Source organism: Sus scrofa, chromosome 6, assembly GCF_000003025.6.
Source record: "Sus scrofa isolate TJ Tabasco breed Duroc chromosome 6, Sscrofa11.1, whole genome shotgun sequence".
In the NCBI taxonomy this organism is placed as follows: domain Eukaryota; kingdom Metazoa; phylum Chordata; class Mammalia; order Artiodactyla; family Suidae; genus Sus; species Sus scrofa.
Genome location: NC_010448.4, coordinates 128,817,208 through 128,844,425, shown reverse-complemented (window position 1 = coordinate 128,844,425; position 27,218 = coordinate 128,817,208). Strand labels below are relative to the sequence as shown.

At 43.4% G+C, this 27,218-nt stretch overlaps 1 protein-coding gene across 7 annotated transcripts in view; it reads right to left on the bottom strand.

Annotated features, from left to right (window-relative positions):
* The window catches only part of MCOLN2 (mucolipin 2), a 64,055-nt gene continuing 44,304 nt past the window's right edge, over positions 7,468-27,218 (bottom strand). For 4 of the 7 annotated variants that reach the window (XM_013988836.2, XM_003127906.4, XM_013988837.2 and 1 more), the window contains 7 exons: positions 26,105-26,217; positions 24,548-24,697; positions 22,006-22,107; positions 21,777-21,899; positions 12,830-13,036; positions 11,484-11,605; positions 7,468-8,809 (listed from right to left, as the gene is read on the bottom strand). In XM_013988836.2, the coding sequence (XP_013844290.1) occupies positions 8,773-8,809; positions 11,484-11,605; positions 12,830-13,036; positions 21,777-21,899; positions 22,006-22,107; positions 24,548-24,697; positions 26,105-26,217 (854 nt within the window). In that variant the 3' untranslated portion in view covers positions 7,468-8,772. Of the gene's footprint in view, positions 8,810-11,483; positions 11,867-12,829; positions 13,037-21,776; positions 21,900-22,005; positions 22,108-24,547; positions 24,698-26,104; positions 26,218-27,218 lie in introns of all 7 variants that reach the window. The other 3 variants (XR_002345109.1, XR_002345108.1, XR_002345107.1) reach the window with 2 other exon arrangements.

Genomic DNA, 27,218 nt, shown 5'->3' with positions numbered 1-27,218 from the left:
TGAAGCCAAGCCCTGCAACCTAATCTGTTCTCAGTTTTCTCTTTAATAAAATGGAAATCCTGATATGTAAGCAGTAAGTCCGTTGGGATGAGTAGCAATAACATGTATACAGGAGTTCCTATCGTGGCTCAGCAGAAATGAATCTGACTAGCATTCATGAGGACACAAGTTTGATCCCTGGCCTTGCTCAGTGGGTTAATGATCCAGTATTACCGTGAGCTCTGGTGTAGGTTGCAGATGCAGCTCAGATCCCTCGTTGCTGTGGCTGTGGCGTAGGCCAGCAGCTACAGCTCCAATTTGACCCCTAGCCTGGGAACGTCCTTTCTTTGTAGTAAATCTATCTGATTTTTCTTTTATGATTTATTTGCAGCTTTAAATTCAGGAAGCCCTTCTCTACTTCTTGGGTCAGATCAGTATTCATCTAGATTTCTCTAGTTCTTTTAACAGGCTTAATTTTTCACATTTAAATCTTTAATCCATTGGAATTTATTTGGCACATGGTTGCAAAGAATTATCTTTTTAAGAAATATTCCTGACGATGCTGGTGGATAAGACTAACTCATTCATCTTGTACCCATTTCTATCTCCACAACTTACCCTCTAAGCTGCCTGCTGTGAACACGAACAGCTATTCTTTGAAATGCCGCATGGGGAAGAAATACATATATATCTATCTATGGGTTTTTATTCCATGGAGTTTCTTCATTTTTAATGCAGAATAATAAATGTCAACACCTCTGTCTCAAATGTGGAAACTTGGACAGAATATTTTGCATAAGGGCTACAGGTTAGGTCCTCCCTAACCCCAGAGAAAAGTGGGAGAGAGGTCAGGTCCCATCATCACCCATTAGTCACAACTACACCTGCACCCAAATGTCCCTCATCTGTCTGTCATCTCTTCCCATGTTATCGTCTTTTTCCAGGTGGACTATGGAGGCATTTATGCAAAGGAGAGAAAAGTCTAATAGAAGTGCTTGTTGTGGCTCAGTGGTAACAAACCCGACTAGTGTCCAGGAAGATGCAGGTGGATCCCTGGCCTCGCTCAGTGGGTTAAGGATCTGGCATTGCTGTGAGCTCTGGTGTAGTTCACAGATGTGTCTTGGGTCTGGCATTGTTGTGGCTGTGATGTAGGCTGGCAGCTGCAGCTCCGATTGGACCCCTAGCCTGGGAACTTCCAAATGCTGCAAGTCTTGCCCTAAAAAAAAAAAAAAAAAAAAAAAGTCCAGTGGAAGAGTCATCCCTGATCCACCCATCCTTTCCTCAGTCCACTACTACAGTTCCTTAAATACTGTTCCAGGAGCTTGACTTCTCAAGAAAAAACATGGAGAGCGGTCTCCATGTGAGTGTGGCTGGAAACTCCAATGCATTTTCCCCAGAGATTAGGCTTGGGGTGGGTGGCCTCACCTCCAGGAACACTTGTGGACATGGTTGTTCACCCACCTAGTATCTTGCTATTCATCCAGCACCTCAAGGTTATGATTTGGCTCTCTGAGCATGCTGAAAGAGTGACTCTCTAGGGGCCTGAGCCAGGCTGCCCACTGTGCCCCTCAGGGTGGTCAGTCTGCAAGTCTTCCAGAGTTCTCTCTCACCACCCAGCCTAACTCCCCTGACCTCCTGCTGTAAGAGGTAAGGAAACCCCAACAGTGTTCCTGCCCCGAGACCTTCTCCTTGTTCCATGAATTAAGGAAAGGTTGAGTTTTCCATCTCTGGTCCTCACAAGCTGAGTTTGCTGGAGGAGGTAGACCTTGGAAGAAGGCATGACTGTCAGTGGCCTTGGCATAAACCACTGACCTTCTCTGTGGGGGTCTGGAAGGAAATAGTTCACCCAGGCATTTGTATACTCCCTGTTTAACTCATCTGTGACACAGAAGCCATGCCACCCTCTCTACCCTGGTCCCCCTTCCCAGTCTCAGGCTGTCTGGGCCCAGGAATATTCCTCCATCATGACTACGTTGAGCACAAACCTCTAAATCAAGGCAGTGGGGGGGAACACCATGCAGTCCCTCCTCAGAGCCCCTTAGGCAGTTCACTCCTGTTCCCTAAGTTCAGCCTCCCTGCGCACCCCACACATACAGCCCCAGCATCCAGGCAAACACCTCCCAGCACTTACCTGTGACACCTCCCTTTCCCAGGGGGCCACACTCCCTCTGACTTTTGTGATCCCACATCCAAGTCTTGAAGGTAGTCATGGGGAGGGGGGAAGGAATATGGAAACTTCAGAAAGTCTGTGCAACGTAACCTGAAGAGTATGGACACTGCTGACAGAGCTGTCAGATTGGCTCTGTGAGTGGTCACACACACAAGTCTTGCCACCTTTGCAGGCACAAACTGTGTCTGGCCAAGGTCAGTGTGTGTGTGTGTGTGTGTGTGTGTGTGTGTGTGTGTGTGTGTGTGTAGGGTAAGTGGGAAGGGATGAATGCAGAAACAAAGCCTTAGATAAGCTTCTTTTAAATATGTGGGAAGGAGAAATACCATGTGATTAGAAATGTGCATTCAACCTACTCATCCTAATTAATATACTTATCAATAATAGAAGTTATGAAAAGAGATCCTCCTTCTAAATGCATAGTCTAAAAGCACAAACTCCTGTGAAAATGACAGGATATTTAGCAGATAAATCTTTTAATAAAGAAAAAATATACATATGGATAGATAAAACATACATATGAGAGCTGGTATCATCCTTAGAGATCGTTTTTAGGCAAATTTCTCACTGTGGGTATTTGGGTTTTTTTGAGTTTAACTATGAGGTAATAGCATTAATTTTGGCGGGGGGGAACTGTAGTAGCTTTGTAACCGATTTCCCTGCTTATCTGAGACAGCACCCCAATCCATTTTTCACAGCCGTGTAGCTCCCAGATCTAAAGCCCTCCCTAGGTCTTTGTCACTTCTCCAGTCTTGTCTTCTCATTTTCTTCAACATGTGACCTACCTTCTGACCACCTCAAAACAGTTTCCCTGGGTTTTCTGGCTGGGTTCTCTCTCAGATGTCCAAGACTTTGCCACACAATTTCTTTTATCCAGAAAGCCCTCTATCCCCACCCCACACCATGGCCATCTGGTCAAATAACATGTATCTTTCAAGTCTCAGTTCTAGGATTGTCTATTTCTTAAGAGGTCTTCATTTACACTACAGGCAGGCTGGAGCCACTGCCATTCTGCTCTCATAGGGTACCACGCGTGACCTTGTGTCATCCTTGCTTTGCACATGTTTGTCTTTCCCACCAGACACCAAACTTCGCGAGGGCAGGAAACATGTCATTCACTCCTTGCATCCTTAGTACTTAGCACAGTGTTGGAAATCGACAAACATGTATTGAGGTAAAGTCTTTAATAGCATCACCATTTTCCATCTCTATACAAAATTTTCTAACGTTTCTCAAAATTAATGGTTCTTATCACTTCCATTCTTTGTCATCTAGGAAACATTCATGTGTCTTAGCTAAGTCTACCTTTCAAACCCCCAAGCTAGAGAAGATGAAATATTGATAGCAGCTCCCTGATTTTTTTCCCAAGGCAGCCAAGAGCTAAGACCCAACGCACTGTCCTGTTATCGCAGATAACGTATGCAGGATGACACAAATGCATGATGATCGGTCTGAAAGGCATTATAAATACTGTCTCCTTCTGTAGCCCCGATGTGGCAGGCTTGCAAGTGAGGACGTAAATTCATTTTGTCAACGCAAACATTTCTCTTGGGGGACATTGGCCCAACCTCAGGGAGAGAGTAATGACCACGGCCCACCGGCAGCGGGAGATGAGTAATTTACAGCGGCTAGGCAATTAGTATTGCTGGAAAAAAATTGCTTTCATTTAAAATTCTCTTTAAACCATATGCATCATGGCTCACGGGATAATTTATGTATCATTAGAAACTAAGGAACATATATCACACTAACAAATTGTCTTTCCCATCCGCCACAGCCAATAGCTCCCAGGGGTCTTTAAGAAGTCAGAGTTTTGCTGTCCTTGTTACATAAGGTAGTGTGGAAATATTCCTGTGTACACATTTATCTTCTCATTCACTCTCTGATTTCCTGGTAGAGACAGATGGCAAGAGAAACATCGGCCATCATTTTCACCCACTGGTTTGCAGGCATATTTGCTTGTAAATGAGCCCAGCATAGAACAGCCATGAGTTATATTGTTTTCCTCAACAACCTGAGTGTCTATATTGAGATGTGGTTCATCTTGAAGTCTTCCCATTGCTGCTATGTTATTTTCTCCAACAGGTAGCTTGTTAAACAATTCTATGTGTTGCCATTCAAACGTGGCTTGTTAAAAGCAAATGGCTATAAAGAGCTTGGAGAGATTGCTCAACTGTCCAGTGGGTGGAGCAGGTCCCAAAGGACTTTGCCCAGCAAGGTTGGAGGTCGTATGGCCGTTGGGCAAACATGATCAAGTTTAGAAGAACTACCCAAAGTTGATTCTCTGTCAGGGAAAATCATGGAGTGGAAAATTAGAAAATGGGGCTCTTCAATGCAGGTTCAATCCCTGGCCTTGCTTGGTGGATTAAGGATCCGGCATCAGGGCATAGGTTGCAGATGTGGCTTGGATCTGGCATTGCTGTGGCGTGGGCTGGCAGCTGCAGTTCCAATTCGACCCCTACCCCCAGAATTTCCATAGGCTGCAGATGCAGCCCTAAAAAAAAAAAAGACGAGGAAAATGAGTCTCTTCATTGATGAGGGGAAATTGTGAGCAGTGCAGCTCCAGCCTGCCAGTGTGACATAGAAATGACATTGGCCACTATCACCAAGCACAGTTTAATCTGTGAAAAAAACTGTGGGGTAGGAAGCAGCTCCACAGCCACTAATTTGCAAGGACAGAGACTGAGAAAGGTGGTGCATCAAAAAGTCTTTTAAAAAGCCATTCCCACTCCGCTTCACTCTTTCCCTTTGCTAAATTTCAATTTTTTTGAGAAAAAGTACAATGCTGGGATTGTACTTTTTTTTTTTTATTTTTGTAAAGGCCATGCTTTAATCATTGAGTTAATCACTGAGTTATATGGTCCAGTCATCCAAATTTGCTACATCCCTTGTGGGGCCCTTCTTTTAAAAAATATTGTGAATTGCGAGACTGTGAGGAAAGCGCAGTAAACCAAGAGTGTATTCAGATATCTGGAATTGAATAATCGCTAAGCATCACAGCTCTTTATACTGGCAGGAGCATTCTGTGTCCGAGACTATGTTCAGAAATCATATTTTTCCCAGTGACTCTAGGGCCCCTGAACATCAGTGATAGTGCTGGGCTAATTTTACCAGGAGGCCCTCCAGCACTACAGGGTGATGGGCTGTATATCAAAAGCCTGGGCCGCTCAGTTTTCCAGATCTGAAGGGAGGGCGGGAGGGTCAGGCATCTCCCCCCACATTGTTACGATAAGGACCCTCAGCTGGGGTTGGGGGCGGTGACTAGAATCTCTTGAAGACCTTTCCCTAAATTCCCTTTCTCACCTCTACATTTACCACCTCAGATCAGCAATACCTGGCCCATACTTCACACTTAGGGGACAAATTTGGTTAAGGCAGGGAGCTTCTAGCTGAGAATGGAGGGTCTCGCCCGGGTTCAAGGACTGTGGATTTAGGAGGCTTGTACACCTCGGGGACAGTTAACGTCCCATCAGGATTGACAGCCTTGTTCCCCGCCCCCCCCCAGGGCAGGGTGTTTAGACTATTCAGGTCCACGAGCTTCTCCACAACTGTGGGTGAGCATCAGACTTAATTGGTCATTGCCTCCACGACAGGCCTGGATGAGGGTGTCTCCTTGCTTAAAGGCCTAACAAAGTCCACCACAAGTGGGTGGTGAGCATGCTTCAAAGTAAAGATCTTCCTGGCTGGCTCAGGTGATAGATGTGTATCTTTGTAGCCTCTGCAAGAAAGTCTGCTTGAAGGTCTAGTACTCGTCAAACATTTACAAGCCATGGCCTGCTCTATTCAACTCATTTAATCCTTACAATTTCCCTTTACAGATGAGGAAACCAAGGTCACTTTACAGATGACCTTTCCAAGGAAACTCGGGTAGTAGGAGGACAGGCTCTGAGGCAGGCTAAATGTCTTAACATCTTCACTGCTCCATGACCCCATGGGACCCACTTAGGGACATGGCAGAAAATCAGAAGTAAAGAATGGCTCAAGTTTCAGTTCAATGCCAGGCTTTTCATGAGTTCTCCAATTTAAATGCCCATCCCACAGCTTGTTGATCTTTGTCATTATCACTGAGAAGCAGAAATTTACTTGCTCAGGACCCCCAAGGTACCAGGTAAGCTGGGATTTTAACTCTGTCTCCATGTCCCCCACCACCATGCTCTTTTCCACCTGGATCCCAAGTCATCCAGCCTCAGGATGTTACAACTAGCTTTGGGGTAGTCACTGCCAGCTGAGGTATGTTCTATAAGAATTGGGGATCCCCTCATGAAACCAGCAGGCAAAAGGAATAAGTCTCCTAACTTTCACAGTGAGCTCTCCAAGTGGAGGCCTAGGAGAGGAGAGAAAATGGTTTGTCCCAGAGGTGGCTATTAGCAGAGTTACGACAACAACATTGTTCACTAGAGGTCAAAGAGATAATACAGTTGGTAAAGTGACAATTGTTTACAATTATTAAAAAGAGAGAAAACAATGTTTCCACAGGTACAAGGTAACCTTGAAAAAGATTTTTCTTCCTGAAAGTGTTTTTGTCCAGCTGGAGGGAAAAGAAATCAAAGGGAACGTGAAAGCCAGTAAAAGGAAGACATGGGCATGTGGAAACCACCATTCATCTTTGACTCGAATGGTAGTCACAGCTGCAGATTATGTAAAAGGCATGGAGAGCAATTCTGTTCAGAGACAAACTATGTACTGGGGGCACACTCAGAGGTGAAGAAGGGATCTAACTACGTACTGATGCCAGAGTCATGGCAATGACCCTAGAATAACCACAGGTGAAATGGATCTTAATTTAAAAGTTGAATATAATTCTTGACATTTTTTGTCAGTCAAGAAATTTGTAACAAAAAAGAAAATTTTACCAAGGTATTTTTTGTATAGACATGAGTCACTTTTTCAGACTTTCATGGTATTAACTGGAAGATTTTCCTAGCATAGACCAGGGACGAGGCGGTAGGGGTAGGGACACCAGAAAGTCTCTGGTAGGGGATTTAGGGGGCAAAGGGGGCACAGGGAGCCCTGGGATGAAGGTCTTGCTCAATTCAAACCCTATTCTTCACAATACATTTAAGATAGTTGACTCCTAAGAAAGCTCACCTATGAAATAAATCATAGGTGAGCATGAAGTTATCTTAATCTCAAGTCATTATCATAAATAACTTACTGAATAACTTCTATATACTAGGCCCTATTTTCCCCTTTCACTGCTTTTAAGAAAGTGAGAAATCCCCTTTGGAGACCAGATAGTTGATAGAGATGTGATCTGAATTTTTTCACTAGGTAGATGTTAAGAGAGAGTACATTTAAAAAAACAGTAGTAGCTCCAGATGTTATGATAAAATACATTTGATTTATTTGGGAAAAAAATACCATCTTTCCTTGCTTGACAAGGGTAAATCCCCACCACAGAGGACTTAAATGTTAAAATGAATGACCACTACTGCAGTGTAACGTCCTCATGTCATGTGTGTACAGTCAACAATTAGCATAAGTGATAAGGTGTCCAAATGACTCTGTTTCCACTGACTTTGCCAACATGTTTTCATATCGTGAAGAAGAACACAGGAAAACAGGCCAAGAAATGTTCATTGGAAGAGGTCCTTTATTGATTTAAGTGTAATCTTTAAGTGGCTTAATAGTTCTTCAGCTTTGAGTATCTAAATTGGTATTGCAACCAATTTCATTTTTGTGTAGACCGTGAATCCACACATGCCTTTTAACCCAAGAATCACTTTTTTTTTTTTTTAAGAATCACTTTTAAGACAAACCCTTATTTGGTGATAAACCCACATCTTTTTTTTTTTTTTTTTTTTTTTTTTTTTTTTTTTTTTTTTTTAATGGCAGCACACTTGGCATGTGCAAGTTCTCAAGCCAGGGATTGAATTTGAGCTGCACCTGAAACTGGCACTACAGCTGCATCTTTAACCTATCATGCCAGGCTGGGGATTCCTCACCTCTGTAGTGACCTGAGCTGCTGCAGTTGGATTCTTAATTCACTGTGCCACAGTGGGAACTCCAAAACTCATGTCTTTATTTATTTTTTTTGTTTTTTTGTTTGTTTGATTTTGTCTTTTTAGGGCCACACCCTTGGCATATGGAAGTTCCCAGGCTAGTGGTTGAATTGGAGCTGCGGATGTTGGCCTACACCACAGCCAGAGCAACTCCAGATCTGAGCCGCATCTGCAACCTACACCACAGCTCATGGCAACACCAAATCCTTAACCCACCGAACAGGGCCAGGAATCAAACCCACATCCTCATGGACAGTAGTCGGGTTCATTACTGCTGAGCCAACATAGGGAACTCCTAAACTCACATTTTTAAATGCCGTTGTTTCGCACACTCTGAAATGTGATTTTTTTTTTCATCCCAATATTGTGATGTCATAAATTATAAGACTAGGACAAAATTTCATTGTCACTGCTCTATGAGTAGTTAAGTGTGGTCTATTCTTCATCATCCAAATTTATAAAAAGGAACTTTGGAACTTTAGGTCTATTCAGCCAGCTGACAGTCCTCTTTCCCACTCCACGATCAGTATTTTTGGAAGTGCTGGTCCACACAAATCGGGGTCCCTCTGCATTTTCAGTCAACGTGAGGAGACCTGAAGCTTGATTATCTTCAGCAGAAGAATTTTAGTTAACAAGTATCAAGTGGTCATCACTTCCATTCCTATAACAGAAAGGGGGAGAAAGAGGAGAAAAGAGAAGAATGACTTAAAAATCTTGGAGATGGACTAGGAATACATATACTCTACCATTTAGGCATACGTAGGCTATTGACATGCTGAGTGTAACATATAAGAGGAATAAAAACTTAAGAAGAATAATTGACATTAGTTCCCTTTTAACGAGATGCTTTCAAAATTTTGAGGAGCCATCTCTCCTCTGCCTGCCTTCGACAAAGCCTCAGTGGCTAGAAGAGCAGATTTTCCTCTTCTGCTCTGGTAGACAGGAGGGAGGTTAACCCTGCATCTGTTCCACCATGCACATCTTTTCAAAGAACCACATCACACTAGAACTAGAAGAGGCTGCAGAGGCCATCGGTTCCTCTCTGACGTCAGAGGAACCAAGAGGTGTAGGAAAGGTCATGGGACACATTTGATAACTTCAGGGTCCCAGTAAAAATCCAGGTGTTCCGACTGCCAGGCCAGAGGCTCTGCCAACTATTCGAGGGATAATCAATCTGTGGTGGTTGCTGGATGGCTTGGTTGAAAAAGAACAGCCCATCCACGCTCCATGGAGTGCAGAGCTGTGAGAGCTGAACATCACAGGCACTGGGGAAGGGCCCAGATGCTGATACCACGGATGTCCTTACTCCCCAGGTTCCCCCAGTGAGGTCTTTCTCTAATGCATACTCTCTGTTCATCACCTTTCTCAATTTTATTCTGTTCTTGGGGCTCTAGCTGTATCCAAGCTAGTACGTCCAAGCGTATTTAAGTTTTTGATGATTTCAAAGCCATCGCTTGTTCCAAGACCCCAGTACAAAGCGTTTCCTCCATCAGGGCCTAAAAGCCTCACTTACTCTCTGCAGGGTCCATTTAGAATCCCCCTCGGTTCCAGGCTTTGATTTGATTATTGGGCTAAAACTGATCTAGCTGGCTTCCCCATGACCATCTTGGGTAACAGACACTTCTGCTTTTCTTTTTGATATCCTCTCCCCCCAAAAAAATTTTTTCAACATCCTAGTTCCTCTTCACTTGATTTTCTCTGGTGGACTCTCCTGTTTCATTTAATTCTTTCATTTCTCACAATGGGACATCATCCTTTGCATCAGGCCTTTTCTCACCAGCCTTTAGCACGTCTTAGAAAAAATTGTCTGCTGATGTTGCTTTATTCTTCTCACCACTCAGACCCAATCTTATCAATTTGTCTTCCAGTCCACTCCTTAGAGCTTTCACTCCCTCCATATGGCTGCCCAAGAAAACATTTGACAGCCTCCTAGGGCTTTTTGTGGCACAAACTGAGGTCTAAAAATCAAACACCAAAAACCTATCAGTTACTTTTCAGAATTCACAACTATATTCTCGAATTTTATACATATATATATATATTTTTTTTTTCTTTACAGTTAACTACACCTTAGAGAAGCAACTTTGACTTTCCCTATATAAGGTGCCTCTTAGGAGACAGCTGCCTATTAAGAAAATTAATTTCCCTTTATCCTGGCTTCCATGGCAACAATTTAAGGCTCTGAGAGGATAAAATGTGATTTTAAAAACTTAACTCTTCTCAGAAGACCTCATTTCATATTTATCAAACATTCTTTGGAAATGCTCAGTCATACCAATTCAAATCCCAAGGTTTGGTATGAACTAATTAACAGAAAATACATCCTGTGATTTTAAGTAGCAATTACGTTCTCCATCTTCCTTTAGGATTATGGTTTAGAGAATTCTTCTCTTGCAGTTAACAACTCCCACCCCTGACTTCAGATGAAAACAGTTAAGAAAATGATCCTCATCTGACCCCCACTCCAGTCCCCAAGCTACCACGTGGAGGCTTTGCCACTGAGGTCCAGACCATTTCTTTATTTTTTTTTTTTTGGCATTTTTTTGGGCCGCTCCAGGGAACTCCAAATGAATTCTTTTTTTTTTTTTTGTCTTTTTGCTATTTCTTGGGCCGCTCCCGCGGCATATGGAGGTTCCCAGGCTAGGGGTCTAATCGGAGCTGTAGCCACCAGCCTACGCCAGAGCCACAGCAACGCAGGATCCGAGCCGCATCTGCGACCTACACCACAGCTCATGGCAACGCCGGATCATTAACCCACTGAGCAAGGGCAGGGATCGAACCCGCAACCTCATGGTTCCTAGTCGGATTCGTTAACCACTGCGCCACGACGGGAACTCCCAGACCATTTCTGTAGGTGCACTGATGAATGGCGAGCAAAGAGCAGTTGGTCAATGAGGACCTACGGACTTGTGCTTCTAGCCAAGGACACATAAAGCATCCTCTCAAAAAGGCTTCCTGCTCTGCTCAAGAAAGGTTATTTGTACCAGGACTGTGAAAAGGGGAAAACACCTTTGGTGTTCCCAGAGCTCCATTTCTGAACAGAAGGGCTTGGACTTCTTCCTTTGACCAACTCACCCTCTTGACTTCAGGGACATAGTTCATGCCTTCTCATAACAGACTTCTAACGGTCCCAAGAGATTTCAACCATGCCATGTAGCTTTCCACCTTATTTCATGAGAGACAATTGCAGTGGGAAGAAAGCAAGGAGGGCTTCATGATTTCTCACAGTCAGCTGGTTTCTGAGGGTAGCGTTCCACTCTTGGGAACACTCTTTGTTAAGGCAGCAGAGCCTCTCATTCTGGGAGCACAGAGACCTGACTAAACACAATACTGACCTCCTCAGACAGCAGATGCGGGGCAGGAATGCCGATGACTCTTGCTGACACTTCTCTTTGCTACTACACTCCTTCAGGAATTCCTGAAGATCCGTGGCAGGAAACCCATTCTTTTGGTATTTCTTGAAAAAGTACATGGTGTTGTTACCTTATGCATGCAGCTGAGAAATCGCTCCCTTTGTCAACAAACCAAACCCACCTCCGATAAAAGAAAATGCCCCCACGTAGCGAGCTCAGATCCAAGAACTGATATTAACAATGATCAATCAATTTGTCAGTCCCTTGAAGGTCAAGCCAGGGCCACCATGGAAACAGAGAGCCATCCAGAGGAAAACGCCAGAAAGCAAGCCATGGTGGGGTGGGGAGTGGGGGTGGGAGGGCGCCTGTTAATAAAAGGAGTAAAGGAAATAGTCAGAAGTCTATAGTGAGGTAGAAGACAGTAGGTTCCTCCAAGCAGACACAAAGACCCTGAGAGACCCCTCTCCTCTCGCTTTGTGAGGTTACCCACCAGGTCACCAAGGTTTGGCACACTCACAGGCACACTGCCACATCAAGGACAGGCACCTACGGTGAGGAGCCCTGCTCCTCCTCCCATGCCCAGCCCCGCTGCAGAGCCAATGGCACATTCCCATAGGAACTTGCATCTTCCCCCGAACAAAATGCCCAGGAGTATCGCCAGTGGACTGGCTGCTTCTGAGTTAGTCTGAGCAAGTTTCAAGAAGAGGACAACACCCCCTGGTTGCTCAGACACCTGCCCCCAAACAGGATTTTTCCAAGCCTGACCATCTGCTGTGAAAAGCTCTCCGGGGGGCAACAGAGCTTCCTTCAAGCTAGAGATCAGTTCATGGGATCCAGTCTGAAAGGACACAGGACCCCTAGGTGGCAGGAAGGGAGGAAGACAAACAGCCACAAAAGCTTTCGAAATTTAAAGGACGCCTGCACCACATGAGCGGCACCCAGTGTTTGAGGCGTGCCATTACCTGGGAACAGAATGATGGTGGTCACCTCTTATCACCGAAACTTATTACTCAGAGTCTAAGTTCCGGACAGGCAGGTCCCCTGTCAGTGCTGAAACCGACAGCCCAACTGCCTGATTTACCAACCTCAGCCAGTCCTTTCTCTTCCCCACCTCCAAACCAATCCACCTTGACCTGGATGCCAGGGACAATGTCCTAAATGCGTATTTAACATTAACCTCCAGCATCTCAAAAAGTTTCTTTTCTACACAACCTCAGAATAAGTAAAACCATAGTATTTTAAGTAAGCAACATTATAGTGTTTTCCTATGCTGATCCATACAGAATTTGCCATTATTTTTGAGGCAGGAAATAATGATAACTGCTTACCTTAATGGTGTCATAAGAGTCTGTAATAAGTGCAATGAAAAGACTGAGAATCATATATATAAAGAGGCTGATGAAGGAGTATAAATACAGGCGACTGAACAGCCACACCAAGAGGCTCTTCTGCTGGATGTGGGCAAAGGTTGCATACATGTCATCACCGTTGACCAGGGAGAACAGACACTCAGCAACTGTGTTCAGCTTTTCGAACTACAGGGGGTGGAATGGGGGAGAGACCAAAATTAGTTTTTGAGATCTATTAGCCAAAGAAGCAGGGACATATCTAGCTGGCTGGTTCTTTTGGCGACGTAGTCGCCATTGTCCTTATTACTGACATTCACAAAGGCCACTAGAATGTGGGCAAGTGTTATTCAAGTCTCCTCTGGTGCTTGGGTTGTGGGATGGAAATCCTGTGAAATTGGATTGTGATGATCATTATACAACTACAGATGTGATAAAAAATTAAAATATCAAATAAAAAAACCCCAAAAAACACAAAAGTCTCCTCCATACTCACAAAGATCATCTCTTGACACTTCCCTCAATTTTGTGATCATAAAATCTAACAATTTTGGATCCAGATTTTTCTTTCTATATCCTCTCATGTTATTCATACTTGGAGAGCACTTGTTACACAACAGTGTTAGATTTAACTCTTATCCCAATGATGTTTGCTCTTATAAAGGACAATGCCATGACCGTTTCTCGGCAGAGTGTGTTTTCCTGTTATTGGGTCTAAGTGATTAACTTTTTTTTTCCTTTGTTCTCTTAAGGCTGCATATAGAAGTTCCCAGGCTAGGGGTTGAATTGGAGCTACAGCTGCCAGCCTACCTCACAGCCACAGCAATGCCAGATCTGAGCCACGTCTGTGACCCACACCACAGCTCAGAGCAACGCCAGATCCCTCACCCACTGAGCGAAGCCAGGATCAAACCTGTGTCCTCATGGATACTGGTCAGGTTCGTAACTGCTGAGCCATGACAGAACTCCCTAAGTGATTAGCATTTTTAAGGCTACAGTTTGTCAAACTGCTTTCTAAGGAACTGCACCTTAGAAAGGTGGAAGAGTAAAGATACAGGCTCAAAAAAATTGTGTTAGATGAATGGTCTCCCAGTAGCCTTTCCAACTATGGGTCCGGCTGATTTTAGAGCCTTAAAAACTAAAGATTGCCAGATGTGGGAAAGTGCATTAAGATAAACAATCATGGCTTGTGCCTTCCGAGCCCTCCCCAGTGAACAGTGGACAGGCAATCACCAAGTGACAGAAAAAAGCCCTGTGGTAGAGCTGGGAGGGCTGCCTGTGAAAAATGGTCCTCAGAACTCAGGCCTAAAGGCTGAGGAGTTCACCCGTGAGAGGGTGAGAAGGGATTGGCTCAGTGACGATGGGGGAATCGGGGCTGAGCTGAGGAAGCTGCCAGAGAAGCAAACCTGTGCCATGCTTGTCTGGGCTTCTACACACTTCAAGCTAATCCAGGCCTTTGCTGGAAACTAATGAAAACTTCAGCCAGAGGAGGGACAGGATATGATCCATGTTTCTGAAGGTTGACTGTGGCATGCAAAGATCTCCTAGAATGGGAAAGGCCCAGGGGCTGAGATGCCAGCGAGCATGAACATATGAATGCAGGATCTCAAGGAATCCAGGGGACACAGGAGGAAGGAAGGAAGTCCGGGAAGGGATGAGGGTGAGGGGAGGGGCCTGGAAAGGACTTGGTTCTAGACAAGGCAAGTTTGAGAGGCTGGTGGACATGGGGACAGGAGACAATTAGCTCTGGGCTGACAGAACACCTGGACAGCGCTGGGGGGCGGGAGCTGAGCAGGGGCTGGCATGGAACACCCTGGGATCCTGCAGCGGCCACCCTGACTTCTGAGGTTGACAGCCACATCTACTACATGCAAACAGCAGGTGCTTAGTAAACAAATATTTCTAGGGCCAGAGGCTTAAACATTAGATGGATGTGAAAAGCTTCTATCTAAAGAATGATAATGACTTAATAGGCAAAAAGCAATATAGTTTTCAGAAATGCAGATGGAACGAGTTACTATAGCCTTTTGAACCAGTTCTGCCCTTATCGGTGGGGGCTTGTCTGACCACTAAGTCGGTGAGTGTGGCTTGGGGACAGCCAGGTCTCTGACAAATGTCTCTGGGACATCTCCATCTCTAGTTAGGAGTCATGCTACTAACTACATGCAACACAATCAATAAAACCTCCCACCATTGTAATCCAGAAAATGGGCTTTCCTTCCAAAGCTCCCTATTTCTATTAGTGATTCTGATCTCCTACTGTAGAAACTTTATTCCAAAACCATCAAGTGCCTAAAACTGTCTATTCAGTTGATGTATCTTCCTCGCTCTACAACCAGATATGGTCCATCTGTTACTGACCCCTCTTTCTAATCCACTCTGAACAGTCAACACACTTAACACCTTCAAGGAAGGTGTCTCCACTCCAACTTCTTCAGCCTCCAGTCCAAGCTGAAGCAAAATCTTTAAAATCTTGGATAAGAAAGTCCAAGCTGAAGCTTCAGAGAACAGAGCCTTCAGATCATTTCTCTAGCTTAACAATATACACAAGCTGGCTGCAAAGTAAAAATCCAAATCGAGAAGGTTGGAATAAGTTCCTCCTTCATGTGGCCTCATTCCATCCCTTCAACAGCAGGATTAGTATCCCATGCTTGCCACCTCTCACAACGCCCAGCCCACTCCTCCATCTTTACATCATGGGGTTTATTCTCCTCATCTGGTATGTTTGTCATCTTCTCTGTGTCTGATTAAGCCAACACCAAAGAGCTACTGCAAAGTCTACTTCTATTGCAAAGTCTGCTTCCAGACAGACTGCCCTGGTAGCTCTAGTTTGTTCTCTGTATCAGTAAGAACCACCGAGTAAATGACTGGTTAATCTTCTGATTGTTTTCTACACATTTCTTCATACCCTAGCCAACTAGCAAACACCAGGTCCTACCCTCCCTGCTCCATGCCTGTAACCGAGGGAGAATACAAAATGGTATCCCAAATAAGAAGCATGACTTTGGCTTTGCTGCATCAGCAATACTTCTGAAGAACTGGACTAAAGTCACTCTCCATGGAGCCCTGGAGGGAATATCCATTTGAACAAATCATTTAATAATATGCAGATTATTGAACAGTAAGACAGGCAGTTCCCAGAATAAATATTTTCCATCTCCACCACTAGCCTTAAGACAATGAAGTTCAAGCTGGTTTCTATGAATATCAATTACAACTCTGACAGAACAATTACTAATTCATATTTCTCAGTTTCTTTTAGAATTTGCCAATTTTTTTTCTCTAGTGTCAAGAGCCCTACCAGTCTGTGCTTCAGGTTCCAGAACTTCAAGCTGGTGGAAACACAGCAAATTCATCCCTTAGTTTCCTGTGCAGTTACTTTGAATCAGTATAGACACAATACCTGTCTCAACATTGTATTTCACCTCCCTCTTCTCTATGCACATGAGATTTATTTTGACCCACCAAAAAGTTAAAACAGTGCCCCAGTAAGGCAAGCGATTGGTACATCCTATCATTCTGCACCGCAAGAAATGGCTATCAATCAGTTTCGCCTCATTCCATCCCTTCAACAGCAGGATTAGTATCCCATGCTTGCCACCTCTCACAACGCCCAGCCCACTCCTCCATCTTTACATCATGGGGTTTATTCTCCTCATCTGGTATGTTTGTCATCTTCTCTGTGTCTGATTAAGCCAACACCAAAGAGCTACTGCAAAGTCTACTTCTATTGCAACGTCTACTTCCGACAGACTGCCCTGGTAGCTTCTAGCTATAGTAGAAGTGAACTTTAAAAATACCCAAGGTGGAGAACAGCATGGAGGTTCCTTAAGAAACTAAAAATAGACTACAGAATTACCATATGATCCAGCAATCTCACTCCTGGGCATATACCTGGAAAAGGCAAAAACTCTAACCCAAAAAGATACACGCACCTCAAAGTTCACAGCAATACTGTTTACAATAGCCAAGCCATGGAAGCAACAAAAGTGTCCATCAACAGATGAATGGATAAAGATATGGTATATACATATACAAAGGAATATATACACTACTCAGCCTTAAAAAAGGATGAAATTATGCCATATGTAGTAACATGGATAGACCTAAGTGATGTCAGCCAGATAAAGACAGGTATTATATGATTATCACTTATATGTGGAACTAAAAAAATGGTACAAATGAACTTATTTACAAAACAGAAATAGACTCACTGATGTAGAAAACAAACTTAGAGTTACCAAAGGGAATGAGGAACAAATTTGGAATTAACAGATACACACTAGTATATATAAATTAGATAAATAACAAGGACCTACTATATAGCACAGACAACTCTACTCAGTATATTGTAATAACCTATAATGGAAAATAAATCTGAAAAAGAATATATATGCATATATTTGTGTGTATATATATATACTGAATCCTTTTGCAACATACCTGAAACATTATAAATCAACTATACTTCAATTTTTAAAAAGTAGAGAGAAAAAAAGACCCAAGATAAGGGGAAATAAGATCCAAATGTGTTTCTAGTCTGGAAGGACTGCATTCATAGGAAATTGTTTTGGTCTTACAAGCTTGTAAGTCACTGGACAGAAGGTACAGCTGTCTCTTTGTTTCTCGTTCACTCAGCAAACTTGTTGAGTCCCTGCCATGCTCTATGCACCACACTGGGCATGATAAATGCAAAGAGAAATAATTCATGGTCCCTGCCTTCTGAACTCGAGCTAGAAGAATGGGACAGTGGTGCACAGTAGACATATGATAAATATTAAATGAATATCTCCAGGAGGAGACCCCATAGGTTCCAGGGACACAGTGAGAATGCAAGCATTTGTTCCACCAATGATAATTTTATGATTGAGCCAAAAAGAACTTTCATTTGAGTGAAAACAGAGCCTGCACTGGCTTATGTCAGAGAATGATGTAAGAATTTGCTTCAAGGGCTGGTGCTAAGACTGTCATGCAGCATTCAGGTAAGATGTTTTAGCCAGCCATTAGTTCTTCTGAACAAGAGAGGTGCTTGGCTAAAGCTTGAGGCCCCGAAAGCACAAAGATGTAACATGGATGCTGCTGAACTTGTACCTTTGGCATCAACAAAGTCCAATAGTTTTTCAGTGCTTTGTCTCCTTGTTTGCAAAATGGGGACAATGAATGCAAGACTATGGTTTATGCCTCGCAGTAAAAAGTCCTTAAGAAATGGCAAAGCCACGTTAGAGTAATGTTCTTCTAATCCTTACCTTGAATTATTAAACATCAACAGCGCCCAGCCTGCTGTGCCCAGACATTTTGAAAGAATATTTGTGCCAATGTCCATTAGTGCTGAAATCAAAGTTGACAGACCATTTCTTCAATTTTTCGTCTCTTTCAGTTGAACCATTGCAATCTGACTTCTAACAGGAAAACTAGAAGCTAAAATGTGGAATTCCTGCCATGCAAACAGCAGGGTGAAATTCTGGTTTTCCTGCTATCTCCTCTTTAGAATTTTTGTCTTTTTTTTAAAAGAGTTAGCTTCCACCCCCAAGGTTGCTATGATTCTAGAAATTCTAGAAAATGCTCACTATGGTGCCTAGTTTTTCAAGGCTCCAGGCAAAGAAGCCTAAAAGATCTTCTGATTCAATAGATACTGACTGGCAGAACCTGATAATTCTGACAGTTTGGATTCAGGTGCAGGGAGTAGTAAACCATTTCTAAGTGCAGATCCAAAGAAGAAGCAATGTGGAAAAGAAAAGTACAGAAGTTGAGAACCAGTCTGAAGGTTTTCTCCTCCAACTAACTAGTTTATTCATGGAATTAACTCAACTATACACTTCCCCCATATATCATCCTGACTACAGATGGGAGATAGATGCTATAAACAGACCTGAGATATAACTCTTATCTCTTCCCTCCTCCAGGGGAGAAGTAGAAGGCTGATGATAAGTTAGAGGCACAAGTCAAGAGATGAAACATCCAATATGGCAGCCACTAGCTATATGTGACTATTAAGGATAAGTAGCCAGTCCAAATTGAGAAGTTCTGTCAGGATAAAGTTCACAGCAAATCTCAAAGACTCAGTACCTAAGAAAAGGAATGTAAGCAGTATGGAGGTACCTCAGACAAATAAATATGGAACTACCATATGACCCAGCAATCCCACTTCTGGGCACATATCTGGACAAAACTTTCCTTGGAAAAGATACATGTACCCATATGTTCATTGCAGCACTATTCACAATAGTCAAGACATGGAAACAACCTAAATGTCCATTGACAGATGAATGGATTAAGAAGATGTGGTACATATACACAATGGAATACTACTCAGCCATTAAAAAAGCAAAATAATTTGCAGCAACATGGATGAAACTAGAAACTCTCATACTACGTGAAGTAAGCCAGAAAAAGAAAGACAAAGACCATATGATATCACCTATATTTGGAATCTAAATGAAACTTTCTACAGAAAAAAACAAACTCATGAACATGGAGTGCAGACTTGTGGTTGCCAAGAGGGAGTGGGATGGACTGGGAGTTTAGGGTTCATAGATGCAAACTATTGCATTTGGAGTAGATAAGCAATGAGATCCTTCTGTATAGCACAGAGAACTATATCCAACCACTTGTGATAGAATATGATGGAGGATAATGTGAGAAAAAGAATGTGTGTTTATATATGTATACATAACTAGGTCACTCTGCTGTACAGCAGAAATTGACAGAACAATGTAAATCAACTATAACAAATAAAAACCTAAAAAAAAAAAAGGAAAGGAATGTAAAATATCTCAATGTTTTCTATTGAATACAGGCTTAAGGAATATTTTAGATGCATTGGGTCCACTAAAACATATGATTTATATCAATTTCATCTGTTTCTTAAATTTTTTTTAATGAAGCTACTAGAAAATTTTAAAGTATACCCATGGCTCTAATTTGTAGCTCTGGTTAGATTTGTATTGGACAGTGCTGAGCCAGAATGTCCCCAGCTCACCCAGATTCTTTGAAAGGACACAAGCGATCATAGGAAACTGCAACCAGACTCACAAAGCAAATAACATCATTTTTCACAAGGTAACTTTGACACACATTGAAAGAAACAAGACTGATTACCTGCCCTTCTCTCATGGTTGATTTACCCTTGAATCAGACTAAATGCTCTTTCGCAGTAGTTTGTTTTAGATAATACAAAGAAAAGTCCTGGTCAAAGCGTGGGTATCGGGGTCAGGCAGACCTGAGTGTGCATCCTATCTCTGCCATTCACTAGCTGTACAACCTCAGGAAAATTATCTACATATTAAGATCCCTGTTTTCTGTCAGATGATAACAATATTTCCCCACAGAGCTCCTGGGAGGGTTAACAGTAGCAAAGGGAGTTAAAAAACACGGGCACCGTATCTATCCAGCACTTGAGAATGGTAGCTATTTTAGTCATATTCAAGCAACATTTTCCGAGCACCTTCCAGAATAATGATAGGGTAGGGAAGATGGAGGGCAAAGAAGATAAGGCCACTTGATCAGAGGCCTTGGAGTCAGTGAATTAAAGCTGAAATCCTTAGGCTCAGTATTTATTCCACATGGTGCAACACTGCCCTCCAGTGACAAAAATGTGGAGATGCACTCAGTGCATGAGGCAAGTGAGGGAGAAAAATGTAAATTTTCCCGGATACTAAAGACAGTAAGTTCTCCAGATTAGAAAGATCATATCAAAGAGCAATTTTTACTCATGAGTCACCTTTAAATCAGTGGAGTGGATTGGAAGAACAGTAAGATTATCAAGATTTACTATTAACTCAGAGATTGGCACTTTGTTGATTTTATAGTTTCTCAGATAGAAAAACGGTAATTCTCTTTGGATATATTAAATGTAACACATAAAGAGGAGGCAGCCTGGATATATGCCAAGTTACTAGGATTTATTTTAGTAGGACAGTACCGAAAGTTTGAGTTTTGTGCATTGCTCACTTTTTGTGAATAGTTTGTAAACCAGATTTGATAATGTTTTGTTGAATGCAACTATCGAGGTAAAAAATTAAGCCTGAGCTCTTATACCAGCATCAGTGCAATCCTTTACAGTTTTACTTTCTTTCTTGCAGAGCAGCTAAGCCAAGACAATAGTACCCTGGGCTGTTGAGGAGATTAAATGAGAGAGAAGACAGAAATGCTTGGCAGAACATCAAGTGTTAGCTGCTATTATTTTTATTTTCATTGTTTCCGTTGTTCCAACTGCCTGAGGCCCATGGAATGAAAACTATAAGATGCAGTCATTGCTTTTACTGGTTCTGGTTTGAAAACAAGGCCTACCTAATTTCATTTCCTGCAATATCTATAAAACAAATTTGTCATTTTAAAACAAGAACATCTGAACATAACTTTGATGTCCCTGAGATGCTGATACTGATTGAAGCCCAGTAATGGTTTAGAATTCAGATACTGATCTTTAATTAGGCTAAGATGACACTGTGATCAAAACCACATGCCAAGCCTAGATGTGTTATCATTTTAATCATAAACCAAATATGGTCATTCTGGGCAGTCTTTATCCTCCTCCATTCTCCTCAATTAATGTGGATGAAAACCCTAATACTTTATGATTTAGAAAGATTTTGTATACTTTTCCTCATTTAATTTCATCTTTATTGTAGTGATCTCATGTCCAAACACTTCTTATTTGATGACTGGCTGGGTTCATATGTGACCCCCTTTAGCCAGGCCCAGACAACGGTGAAATGTGCTCTCAAGTTTCTTGCAGTTATTGTTTCAATATCCTGAAGTCACTTCAATATCCGGAAAAGGGAAAGAGAAAGGAAACTGGTGCAAAGACACATGCTGACTGATGTCAAGGGTACTTGCTGGCGAAAAGTGGGATGAAGGGCACTGATGGAAACCCGCTTCTAAGGGTGTCAAGTGCCTTGTGTGGAGAAGGAAGAAGCAGGCTACCTACCTTGTTGTGATAGGGTCCTAAGACAATCCAGCCGCAGAAGGTGTAACCCAGATAGATCATCCCAGCACATGCGCAGAAGCGAAGAACTTTCGGCAGCGAGGCTTGCATGGTTAAAATCAGCACCTGAAAAAAAAAAATCAGCAGAATTGGAGCAATTAAAAGGTCGCTACTTAAACCCAAAGAAATGGACCTCAATCCCAGGGGTGCCACCCAGGAACCGCAGCCTTACGTTATATGCTTGGAAGTAACCCAAGTATCGGATGACGCCAACCCAGACAAGGAGCGTGGACGTTCCAAGCAAAATGCTGCACAGATCATAATTTGTGAGATTCTAGAGAATGAAAAAACAGACATATGGGTAAAATACTTTTCTCTCCTCAGCTTATGAACTTCACTTTAAACTGACTGGAGAAGAATGGGCTGACGGCCTCTCTACAGTGATTTTAAGAGTTCCTAAATTGAAAAAGGAAATAATAATACAATTCCAAATGTGTTTCTCATTTCCTTTTAGTATTTCAATTGGCTGAATGGAATTTTTGCATTTACCACTGACCTAGGCATTAAAGGACACACACGAAGGGGTTTGTTCAATATCAAACAATACCTCCCAGCTATCTTTTTTTTTATTTTTATTTTTTAAAGGGCCTGCACCTGCGGCATATGGAAGTTCCCAGGCTAGTGGTCGAATCAGAGCCACAGCTGCTGGTCTATACCACAGCCACAGCAATGTGGGATCCGAGCCACATCTGCGATCTATACAACGCTCAAGGCAACGCCAAATCCCCAACCCACTGAGTGAGGCCAGGGATCAAACCTGCAACCTCAAGGATACTAGTTGGATTATTTTCCACTGAGCCATGACGGAAACTCCCCTTTCAGCTACTTTTGAAAGAAAACTACCACATGATTTGCTAACAGTTCCTGCCCTCAAGGACTTTCCAGGTCCAACCAAGGAGACACACACACAAGTGCAATTCTCATTCAATATGCTGCGTGCTGTGAGAGACATGGCCCAGCTTGTCCCATAGGACTGTCCACGGCATGACCCCTGATTGGTGCTGGGCCCAGGGGACAGGCTGGGAGAGCACTACGAGGGAATGGACAGAGGCTGAACAAGAGGGCTCAGGGCCTGCAGGGAGGCCCGAGGGAGCAGCACTGATGGGTCAGGGAGCTCTAGGGAGGGACAGGGAGGCAAAGCTAGGTGACAAGGACCCTGGAGGCCATGCTGGAGAAAAGCCACTTCATCCCCAAGAGGGTGTCCCCTGAGACAGAAATGATCATCACAGTAGGGCAGATCCTTCTAGAATAATCATTCTGACAGCTGTGTGGATAGCTCTGAAGGGTGTAAGGCCAAAAGCAGGACAATCTATAAGAAGACTGCTATTGCGGTGCAGGCCAGACAAGGAAGATGGCCTGGGAGCCAGAGCAGTCAGAAGAGGGAGCAGGGAGGTCCGTTAATGGCCAGGAGGAAATGCTGGTTAGACTTGCTCACTGATGGCACAGCACGGAGGGGAGCAGTCAAGACTTAAAACTTAGGGTTACCAAAGGGGAAATGTTTCAGGGAGGGATAAATTTAGGGGGTGGGATTAACATATACCCACTACTATACATAAAATAGGTAAGTGACAAGGACCTACTCTATAGCATGGTGAAATCTACTCAATATTATGTAATCACCTACATGAGAAAAGAATCTGAAAAAGAATGGATATATGTATAAGCATAACTGATTCATTTGGCTGTACACCTGAAACTAACACAACATGGTAAGTCTACTTTACTCCAATGAAATAAAAAAAAAAAAAAAAAAAAGACTTAGTTGTGAGATTAAATCAGCTAAGTTACCCAAGGTGTCAGGCATCTAGCAGTCACTCAAATGTTCCTGCCCTCACTTCCACCCATCAAAGCCACCATCATCACGGATGGGGGGACCTGGCTCTGGACATGATTGGTTCATGAGTCAGCTGATGCTTTTGCAGCTTAAAAAAAATATATATATATATATATATATATATATATATATGAGTTCCCGCTGTGGTGCAGTGCATTAGGAATCTAACTGCAGCAGCTCAGGTCTCTGCAGAGGCACCAGTTTGATCCCTGGCCCAGTTGAGTGGGATAAAGAATCTGGCATTGCCACAGCTGTGGCACAGGTCACAGCTGTGGCTCGGATTCCATCCTTGTTCTGGCAACTTCCTTATGTCTTGAATGCAGCCATAAAATACATAAATGAATAAATAAAGCCCAAACAACCCATCCTCTCAAACTTTGGTTTCTATTCTGAAGATGTTGCCAAGTTTCCTGGAGTGTTTTCCTAGGAATATCATTTTCCATGAAACATCTGCTTCCTCATTTTCACTTCATGAGAAACCAAGTAAGAGGAGGCTTCAATTTTATGGGTGTGAGAAAAGAGGAAATGTGAGAATCACTGTATATCATCTGGTAGGTGAGGCCATCCAAAAAAGAGGGAGAACAAAAGATTTTTTTTTTTTTCCTGCTTTTTAGGGTCACTCCTGCGGCACACGTAAAATTCCAGGCTACGGGTTGAATCAGAGCTACCGCTGCTGGGCTGCACCACAGCCACAGCAGTGCCAATTTGCGGCCTGTCTGTGACCTACACCACAGCTGATGGCAAAGCCGGATCCTTAACCCACTGAGCGAGGCCAGGGATCGAACCCTCAACCTCATGGTTTCTAGTCGGATTCGTCAACCACTGAACCACGACGGGAACTCCTGGAAGAACAACAGATTTTCAATGGGCTGCCCCTCACCTTGACTTTAATTTCCATTTTTAATATGGATCCAACTATAGTCATCAGGTCGCTGATAATCACCAGGACGTACCATCCATTGACGAACTCCCACTGGTCAGTGTTACACACGTGTCGCTTGTACTTCTCCAGGAAGAAATTTAGGAATCTCTGTGGCAAATATTTTAAAAAGCATTTCTTAGAAAACACACTGCCCTCTGGAAGAAGAAAAGCTCAGACTAGTGCTCTCACAGGTGCAACGAGGTGGCACTGCCTTTTCCTCACTGGGAGGGAAGAGATTCTGTCCCCCGCTTTTCCCCACCATCGACACCAGCGGGGGGCGAGCATAGGCCCTAACTAAGCCCATGGGACGCTGCGTGCTGTGCGGACTCCTGCAGACTCCTGTTGAAACAGCTAACACGGAGCGTATTTCATACACTTTACATATTCTCAGCTCTTTCAACCAAACAGCCCTGTGAAGTACCACGGGCCCTACCTCCCAGGGGAGGCACCTGGGAGTTGGGGGGCAGGATGCAAGCTGGGGTTCCAGTCCAGGCAGCCCCATTCCAGAGTGTGGGCTTCCAAGGTCCCCGCCACCCCTGATGATGGCAGAAACCGGACTCTGGCCTTGGATTCAGAGTATCCACGGGTGTGGTGAATGGGTGCGGGTAAGGGAAGTGGACCATCAACAAAATAAACCAACAAAGGTCAAGGACTGGAAAAACATGATGTGGACTCTTCTCTTGCTCCCCAAACGGCACTTTCTACCCCGCTTCTCCACCCCCCCAATCCCAGTCAGTGTTTCCATGATGCCAGACACCAGAATAAGACTGTGGGGAGCTGGGGTGTGTATTCACAAGAGCCTTGAGGCTAAAAAAGGTAAAAAGAAACTTGGGTGAGACGTTTAAAACTAATTTAAATAATAGAAGAAAACGTTTTTTTCTTCTTCTTCTTTTTTTTTTTAATCTTTTTAGGCCTGCACCCACAGCACACCGAGCTAGGGGGTCACATCAGAGCAGCAGCTGCTGGCCTACACCACAGCTCACAGCAATGCTGGATCCTTAACCCACTCAGCAAGGCCAGGGATCGAACCCACCTCCTCATGGATACTACTCAGGTTCCTTACCACTGAGCCACGAGAGGAACTCCCTAGAAGAAAGTATTTTATGCTTCCTTATAACTCCATTCGCCTCCTTGTCAAAATGATCTCTGATTTGCAGACAAAAGGTGAAACCCACACAGGGTATTCCTCTGTTCTTAAGGTCACTCTTGAATGAAAAGGGTCTCGTTTATTGTAGAAACATTCAAAAGCTTGAGAGTTCACCGCTGTGTATCTGTGCTAACCAGCTCAATTTTAAGCGGGATAATTGTCCGGCTCCACCTGACGTGCCATGAGCTTTGACTCACTCTCTGCTCCTCGGGTTGATGAATGCCTTTTAGGGGGGCAGTCACTCAAGGGAATCTAATTTAGTCAGGGTCCCAGAAAGGGCAGGATGACCCAAAGTCAGGGCCCTACCGTTTAGACAAATGATAGGCAGAGGTTGGGAGGGGAGGGGGAAAATTCCAATACACACTTACCTTTCGTAACCTTAGAGCAAGAACAATGGATCTTGTGCACAGAATGAGCGATGCCAAGCAAATCACAATGACAAATGCATCAAACACCAGGACATACTGAATATTTCTCTGAACTAAGAAACAAAAGCAGAATTCAAATGTCAAACACGCCTTACTTGGGAATAATTTCCAGACAAGATGGCAGCTGGAAAATAAGTTCAAATAGTAAATGCTTTGACATCAGAAACAAACCACATTGCATTCATTCAAAAGTTCACAAACAAGGTAATCAAGCCCCGATGTTAAAGAGTTATACATTTAGAAACATACAAATTCTTAATGGGTGTGCTCTAAATGTTTACGATAGAATAGAATTCAATAGAAGGTGGACCCCTTGGGCTCCTTTCAAAAGAGGCAAAACGACTGATAAACTCTTGAGTTCTTTTGCATAAAACCACAAACAGCAAGTTAGCCATTAAGGAGGGAACAATCACTTTAAAATCCCACGACCCAGAATCTCGTTTTCACTGAACCTTGCTATGTCCTTTCCCAGCAAAGAGCTCCAATTCAACAAACTTTTTCTGCATGTGGGAAAAATCACCTCACAGAATGAAAGTCAGGACAGGAGTAATCAGATTTTTGTCTTGGAACACAGTAGCACAGGAAAGGTACTGGAGGAAGATGAAACTGTAATCTTATCTTCTCTCAGGCTTCAGGGTGTTGTCCCAACCGTGGCTCTCCCCCTGCCCAGCCCCCTGCCCACTCCCAAGGTCTTGTCACCTGCTACCTGCTGCTCTCTCCCCACCCCCACCTTCTCTACCGGAACAACTCTCTCTCTCTCTCCTCTCTCTCTCTCAGGGACTTTGCACTGTACATGCTGATCCCTCTGCCTGGAACAGCACCCCCCATCACATGTTTGTATTGTTCTTTTTCAGCCTTGGGTTTCAGATTGAGTATCTTTCTCCCCAGAACAGAATTGCCTACATTCCCATTTCTATTACCTGCACCCCCACCCCCCAAATACCCCATCGCAGGACTGCCTACAAGTATACACACCCATGGCTCCATTTTGCTTGCTGGTCACTGAACTTGCAGCTGCCTCTTCAAAGACAGCACAGCAAGGAGCACAGAGACA